Source organism: Lactuca sativa, chromosome 7 (assembly GCF_002870075.4).
Source record: "Lactuca sativa cultivar Salinas chromosome 7, Lsat_Salinas_v11, whole genome shotgun sequence".
In the NCBI taxonomy this organism is placed as follows: Eukaryota; Viridiplantae; Streptophyta; class Magnoliopsida; order Asterales; family Asteraceae; genus Lactuca; species Lactuca sativa.
The window spans coordinates 204,162,726-204,171,107 of NC_056629.2; the positions used below are offsets into that span (position 1 = coordinate 204,162,726).

Below are 8,382 nucleotides of genomic sequence, written 5' to 3' on the forward strand. Positions count from 1 at the left end.
ATGTTTGTTTGGCGGTTGAGGCTTATCTGCTTTGTGCGGAGGCCAATAGACCTGGGCATTCCAACCTGTTGGTTGTGGGTCGTGAGTATTCCATCCCAATGATGACTAGACTCATAGTATGTGGGCATTCCAACCTGTTGGTTGTGGTCCTGGGGTATTCCATCCCAAGGATGATTGGACCCATAGTATGTTGACATTCTAACCTGTTGGTTGTGGGCCTGGGGTATTCCAACCCGATGGTTGACTGGACCCGTAGTATGTTGTTTATGATTCTCTATGTATTGTTGTGGGTATGGGTATATTGGGGGAACTCACTAAGATTTCGGGCTTATAGTTTTAGTTTATTGTTTCAGGTACATCAGGGGATCGCGACAAGGCGAAGGCATGATCGTACAACTCCTCATGTTTTGTTTATGTTTCTGGGAAAACTCTGATATTTTACATTTTGAAAACAAAGTTGTAATGATTTAAATGGTTTGAAATGTTTTTAACAGTTCAAATTTGGCTTGAAATTTTTGGGTGTTACAAGTGTCCTATTAAACCCGTTCGCTAACGACCCTCCACTGGTCAAGGGTGCGGTGGGTAAAAGTGGATACCCAATGACGATCATTTTACAGGCTACTTCCTTAAACACCCCTTATTAGAACAACTTCATGAATGAGGCCTACTAACGGTAAGACTAACTTTTTTACTTATACATATATAATATATTAAACTTTTAATTTTATATAGTATAAGGGTGTATTTTACACTTGTAAAATACTAGGTGGTTTAATTTATTAATAAATTAAACTTTTAATTTAATTAACTTCAACTCATATGATTATGGATTTATTAACTTTCTCTTTTAATTAAACATTTAATCAATTTAATAAAGTCCATAAGAATGTAATTTGACATCAAGGTTCTAAATACAAAATTCAAAATTAAAACTATTTAATTCATTTTTTAAGTTATGAACCCAAGAGTTGCACATTTTCAAATTACTAGGTTTTTAGAATTCAATATTTTATAAATGAGACTTTTCAATTTCCAAAACTTGAGGGCAAGTTTTGTAACTCTTGAAAACCTTTTAAATTCCAAACTTTATGGCAAGTTTTGTAACTCCTTAAAAAAATTTGAGTTCCAAAACTTGATGGCAAGTTTTGTAACTCTTCAAAAAACATTTAGATCAAATTTTAACCAATAAAATAATCATATTATATTTTATCAATTTGACCTAATTACAATACATGTAGATAAATCAAATAATACAAATAATTAGCTTATCATAACTTGTACTTATCTTAATATTTGACATTTATCTTTTAATTAGATGAGGTTGATCACTACCATATCAGAAAAAACAGATTTTATGATACAAAACACTTCATGGTAATGATCCTAATCCAATTATGGCCAAAAAACCTGAAAATCTGCCAACAAACTGTCCAACTCGTCGAGTTCCATAGCGGACTCGTCGAGTTCATCCTGGCAGAAGGCAGATTTCCATTTTTTCAACTTTGAACAATTAAACAATGCATCTATATAACAGAAAACACCCATGAATCTGATACCACTGTTGGGTTTTATGTACTATAACACTCCTATGGTGCACATACAACCCTAATGCTTTGGATCTAAGTTTTCTCTAGTTATACATGTAATATTCATTTTCGAAAGCATGAAGCCTAACTAGCATTCAATTTTGATACATGAAACATAAAATTAGTTAAAAGAATACCTTTTATTTGTAGCTTGTAGTTCTTGGCCTTTTAAGAGCTTAGCACCCCAAGTGTTATGCCTCAAACAAGTCACAAACACCATGAAAAAAATTGAGGATTATAAGAGAGAGGTCATGAAGCACTAAAATCGGCTAGGGTTCAACTAGGAATCATTAGACCAATTTTAGGTGCATTAGGGGTTACATTTATAGTGTGGAATTCCTAGGGTTTCAACTTATAAACCCTGATTCACTTCCTTGGGCCTAGAATCCAATAATCTATATGATAAGCCCTTTGGACTAACTCTTAGTCCATTCTAATCAACATGGATCATTAGCCCAAACTATATTAATAATGATTTGCCTAATTAGTCCCCGTTAATTTAATTAGTCTCTTTTGATCACTAAATTAATTTCAAATTAATTCTAAATCAATACCAATTAAATAATATGATTTCTCAATTAATATATTATACTTATAATATATTAATAAATCACAAATAACCTCTTTCTCATATATCAAAGCACAATTGGTACCCATTGGCTACGACATAGTTGCACAATATAGTTTTTACTTGAGTTGGATCTTTAAATATAATATCAAGTATGAGCTTTTGTTTCTTCTAATGTGTTGACTCATTAAAAATGGAGTGTGTTGACTCATTAAAAATGGCATGAACTTGAATTGTGGGTTCACTTTCATCCTCATCTTCTACATCATAATTGGTATCCTCCTGCTCCCCCTCATATTGGACACACAATTTAGACAATAATTCATCATTACATGTTCTATTCATAGTCATTACTTTCTCATTAAAATCCACTGTCACATCCTTAAGGGTACCTATGCCATCATCCTCACCAATAATACAAGAATCATGGTCATCATCTTCTCATTTAGACTCAAACATATCCTATATTCCATCACTAATATTTAATATGGTCCATATAAAGGGATATTTGGTCACCAGTTCCATATACATAAAATATGGAACCTACATAGTCCACATCATTCTAAATAGGCATAATGCCACTCAAAAGGGGAGCACCTGGCTCACAGTAGTATATCTTCTTACAATCTAATTGCATGAAACGTATGAGAAAAGTAATACACTTTGTGCATGCCACACCATAAAAATCATGATATGTGAATGTAAATTTCATATCGTTAGTGTAAGAGAAAGGACAACTAATAAACACATGGTTAAAGTTGAGTTCAACTATAGGACACATCACAGGGGGGTTCGAGGTTGACATAGCTACTGCTTGCCTGCTACTTCACTTCGTTTTGTAGATACTTGAAAACCCTAGCTCTTTCTCGAGGTTCTGGAGTACTGATAATGAAACGATGAATAATAGCTTAACTTAAGTTCCTCTCACTTACACTGATAATTACGTGACATTACTAATGTGGCCTTCACATTTCTTTTTATTCGTATTTATAAAATACTTGTAAGCAATCTAACCGGCTCATCCAGTTATCTTGTTCAAAATGACGTAATTGACGTGTAATTTTAAAGTTTGACTAATTGCGCAAAAAATAACTTCGGTGACCAATTCGGGACAAAGTTGAAATTTTGTTGTGTTATAGTGTCATTTTCCCTATAAATAATTAAAAAAATCTAAAAAATAATAATTTTTGCCTTTATAGTATGATGAACTTTTTAAGTCGGTCAAATTCTTGATTCCTCTAATATGTTATCGTCGTTTTTTGGTTTTTTCATATTCTTTTTTTAATCGATCTTCAATTATCCCGGTTCAAAATTGGTTTGGTCCAGTTTCAGAACCGTCCCTACTTTATAATCATGTGTTGGAAATTATTACATGAGAAGTAAATTTTTTTCTCTTTTAAATTAGGAAATTTTATAATAAAAATATTTTCTTTAAGGATAGACAAAAGAAACAAAAATTAGAAAAGAAATTATTTTTCACTCTCTCTGGTAGACCCTTAAAATTCCAATCATTTCGGGTCCACCCCAACAAACCATACATTTATTTATTTATAAATTTCTCTGCAATAAGATTTGTAAGAGAGAAGGGGGCTGAGGTGGGAAAACAAAAGGGAAAATTACCAAAAAAATTCTGTCAAGAAATTACTTCTTTAATCGAATGGAAGCCTGTTAATCACAGAGAATCAACTAATCAGAGGAGACAAAAGGGTCTCCTTTGTTATCAGCTTACCCTTGACTGTCTGTGTGTTGTTTTCCAGGTTCGTATCACAACCCTTAATCATGTTTTTTCAATCATTTCCATCGATTCTTCAATTGGATTTCCATTTTTAGTTTCTGTAGTTTATACCCTTAATTGTTCGTGTGAAAGAAATGATAGATTTGATTTGAAGTTGGTTGGATTTTGCAATCCCATTCAGATCTCTGGTTTTAATGAATTCCCTTTAGCTAGATCGTTTTCGGATATCGATTTTTGGTTCGGGATTGCAAAATTGGGCGTAATCCACGAGAATATGTGAAAAGCGAATGTTTGAATATCATCGATTTTCGATTCCCATTTTAGAAAAACTGTATTATCTTCTATTATTGTGGTCTACCCACTTCAATCGGGTAGACGATTCAAATGTTTTTTTTGGTTTATCGTTTTACCAAAAGCGGAAATTAAATCTGTACATTTATTTGTTGTTGTTATTTCGCAATCGATTAATTCGTACATAAAAACACTATCATTACTGTTTAAAGCTTGACGATTCCAAAAAAAACACGACCAAAACACTATGATTTCGTACATAAAACACCATCATCACTGTTTCGATTTTGTGTGAAATTTCGAAGTCTGAAAAACTAACAAACCACTGAACAGATAATCAAGGAAGAAAGCTTTCGATTTTCATGGGTGGATTTGACGATCATGGTGGGATAATTGGCGATTGGATGCCTCCGAGCCCTAGCCCTAGGTCTTTTTTTGCAGCTATGTTGGGGGATGATCCTGGTTCAAGATCAGTACCCGACCCTCCAAAACATGATACCAATAACGACACCGGGTTCACTTTCCCTGGACCAAATCCCCAAATCGGGTCTGAAAATGGTGATGCCACAAAATCAAGTGAGTTTGGTGATCAAAAAACGAGCTCAAGGGCACCTCTTGTTGAAAGAATGGCAGCTAGAGCTGGTCATAATGCTCCTAGGTTGAATACAGAGATTATAAAATCTTCTGATAATTCACAAACTCAACAATCTCCATATTTATTTTCACCTGGTGTTAGCCCAACTTCTTTTCTGGAATCACCTGTTTTCCTTTCCAACTCATTGGTAAGCTCACTAGATAAACTAGGGGTATATTAGTAATTTACTATACTAAATCATCTCAATCGATTCTTTCTGTTGTAGGTTCAACCATCTCCAACTACTGGAAAGTTCCAATTTGTTCCAAATGGTAATGGTAGAAGCTCCATGATGTTCTTGGATTCCTCTAATAGGGTTAAAGAAAATTTCTTTGAGGACACTAATAACACTTCTTTTGCCTTTAAGCCTTTCCCAGATTCAGCTCCTGTATCTCGTGATCATGTAAGCAGAGTAAACATACCTTTAAAAGTTATTTTCTCAGGATATTTTTTTAAACATTAATGATTGTTTCTTTTGGATCATTTAGGTGAATCCACCTTTCATGTCTACACAATCTTTTCAACATAATGAAACTCTAGTTCAATCTGAAAGACAATTCCCTCCACAAAAGATTGAACCAACACAAAATGAAACATCTTCACTCCATATTCGCTCAGGCTTTCTTAATGGCAGTTCTGAAAGATCTCAAGAACATCATGAAGATGATGCAGATCAAAGAATAAATGGAGATATTGGTAATAATTCCAACAGTGCCTCATCTGAAGATGGATATAATTGGAGGAAATATGGACAGAAACAAGTGAAGGGAAGTGAGTATCCAAGAAGCTATTACAAATGCACTCATTTAAATTGTCCTGTTAAAAAGAAAGTTGAAAGGTCCCACGAGGGTCATATAACTGAAATTATTTACAAAGGGGCCCACAATCATCCCAAACTCGGGCCCACTAAAAGATCTGGACTTGGATGTTCAAACATGTTAAGTGACATGCAAGGTGATGGAAATGACCAAGGTGGGAATGGTGGCCAGTGGGGGCAGGAAGGTAATTATGAGGTGACGTCTTCTGGGATGGCTATGCAGGGGCAAAACGGTCATTTTGAATCTAGTGATGCTGTGGATGGGTCCTCTACATTTTCAAATGACGAAGAAGATGACCGTGCGACACATGGCAGCGTGTCACTTGGTTATGATGGTGAAGGAGATGAATCCGAGTCTAAAAGAAGGTTTTAATAATCTTTCTTACACTTTTTAATTAGGGTTTGAGTAACCTACTACTTGTTCATTTAGGGGTGAAAAAATCAGTTTGATACTAGCTGCAACAAAACTGTTTTGTTTACATAATCACTTTTAATTATCCAAACACCCTTTAATATCAAAATGTTTTTTTTGATATTTTTAGAAAAGTTGAAGCATATGCAGCTGATGTAAGTGGGGCCACCCGGGCCATAAGGGAGCCGAGGGTAGTTGTGCAAACAACCAGTGAAGTGGACATTCTTGATGATGGATACCGCTGGCGTAAATATGGACAAAAAGTTGTCAAAGGAAACCCAAATCCCAGGTTATTATTATTTTTATTTTTATTATTATTATTATTCTAAATAATACAAAAACCTAATTTACTGTATAAGTAAAGAAATGTAAGTACATTGCTATTATGGGTAAAAGACAAAATTAATTTTTTTTTTTTTTGACATGAATTGGTGTTTTTTGAAATTAAATTTGACAGGAGTTATTACAAGTGTACAAGCACAGGATGCACAGTGAGGAAACATGTGGAAAGAGCTTCACATGATTTAAAATCAGTTATAACAACCTACGAAGGGAAACACAACCATGATGTGCCAGCTGCACGTAACAGTAGTCATGCTAATAACAACAACAACAACAACATGACTCCAGAAGCCCTATCGATGCCTGAGCCATCTCGTATGCAAACCGCCATGGCCCGCTTCGATAGGGCTCAGGCTCAGGTAAACCATCATTATGGTTTACCTGGTGGTGGTCATGGTCAAATGGGTGGTCCCACTGGGAGTGGGACCACCCATGGATACAACGGGTATCCAATGAGCCAACAAGGACCGGGTGGGTTGGCTCATATGGGTCTCAGTCTGGCTAACCATCACCATAGCCATGGGAAAATGCCTGTTCTTCCTGTTCATCATTATTTAGGTCAGCCACAGCCGTTGATGTTGCCAAAAGGTGAACCGAAGGTGGAGCCCATGTCGGACCCTGGTGCACCCATTTACCATCAGATGATGAACCGGTTGCCACTTGGGCCACAGATGTGAAAATTGGAATTCGATCAAGATTTGAGTTTTTTTTGGGGAAAGAGTAGAAGAAAATGGGCTTCATGTTGCATCATCTTTTGTAGGGGTTTTCTTGTTTTTAAGTGCTTATTTCAAGATTCTGAAACTACATTGGGAGAAGGTTTTTTATCCTTTATACATAAATATTATATTATTATATATATATGACAATTTGAACATTAGTGTATGTTCCATTTCGGCAATGCTACGCAATTTTGTAGTCGGGAGTTTGGTTATTTACTATTAGTGTCCTTTTCTGTTTACTCTTTTCTCTTACTTATTATGTTTTTTTTTTCTTAAATTTATTTATTATTATCATGATGATTTTTGTAATCATTGTATTTGATATTGGTTTAAATGATTTATTTATGTGATGAAACTAGTTTTATCAACTTATGCAACACAATGATTTTACTCTTTTCTTAAATTTATTTATTATTATCATGATGATTTTTGTAATCATTGTATTTGATATTGGTTTAAATGATTTATTTATGTGATGAAACTAGTTTTATCAACTTATGCAACACAATGATTTTACTCTTTTCTTAAATTTATTTATTATTATCATGATGATTTTTGTAATCATTGTATTTGATATTGGTTTAAATGATTTATTTATGTGATGAAACTAGTTTTATCAACTTATGCAACACAATGATTTTATTACCAATTTGTGTCGTTATGTTTCAGTTTGTTATCAAAAGGTTTGACTTATGCATGTATAATTTGGTAAGCAAATTATTTGGTTACGTAGATTGATAAAAACATTATAACTATTGTTAAATAAAACATCATACTGGAAAACAATGAGTGTGTTTTGCATGCAATTTTTAAAAGCTCTTAATAAAAAATTGAAAAAAAAGTTTCATTAGGAACTTATAATTTTAGATAAAATAAAAAGTTTCAAATCTAAAAGCTATTCAAATAGCTTTTAGCAAAAAAAAAACTCTTTTATATTTTGAAAATTGGCTTAATTATTATTACTAAAAAAACAATCATATTTAGATAAGTCAATTTATATAAGGGTAAATGACATAAAAAAACACTCTTTTTATATAAAAATTCGAATTTGACACCGTATTTTTTTTTGTGTCAATTTTGACACTGTGTTTTTCAATTTGTTACAATTCTGACCACTTGACCGGTTAACCAAGTTACATGTTGATGTGACATGATGATGTGTCAGTTTTGATGACGTGGCATGCTGACATGATATGCTGACGTGTCAAAATTGATTTCGCCCAACACGGTTTTGCATAATTTCATAATTCATTTACTAGTATGCTGTTTGGCATCACA

At 33.7% G+C, this 8,382-nt stretch overlaps 1 protein-coding gene across 1 annotated transcript; it reads left to right on the top strand.

Annotated features, from left to right (window-relative positions):
• Positions 1 to 3,721: 3,721 nt before the first annotated feature.
• Positions 3,722 to 7,320, top strand: LOC111884721 (probable WRKY transcription factor 2). The gene is made up of 6 exons (XM_023881029.3): positions 3,722 to 3,911; positions 4,514 to 4,962; positions 5,041 to 5,217; positions 5,303 to 5,997; positions 6,174 to 6,332; positions 6,501 to 7,320. The coding sequence occupies exons 2-6, from the start codon at positions 4,543 to 4,545 to the stop codon at positions 7,060 to 7,062; spliced, it is 2,013 nt and encodes a 670-aa protein (XP_023736797.1). The 5' UTR covers positions 3,722 to 3,911; positions 4,514 to 4,542; the 3' UTR covers positions 7,063 to 7,320.
• The last annotated feature ends 1,062 nt before the right edge of the window (positions 7,321 to 8,382 follow it).

Coding starts and splice junctions, on each gene's coding strand:
- LOC111884721 (XM_023881029.3), top strand. CDS start 4,543: ATGGGTGGATTTGACGATCATGGTGGGATAATTGGCGATTGGATGCCT. Junction 4,963..5,040: donor TTTTCCTTTCCAACTCATTG/GTAAGCTCACTA, acceptor TTTCTGTTGTAG/GTTCAACCATCTCCAACTAC. Junction 6,333..6,500: donor AAAGGAAACCCAAATCCCAG/GTTATTATTATT, acceptor TAAATTTGACAG/GAGTTATTACAAGTGTACAA.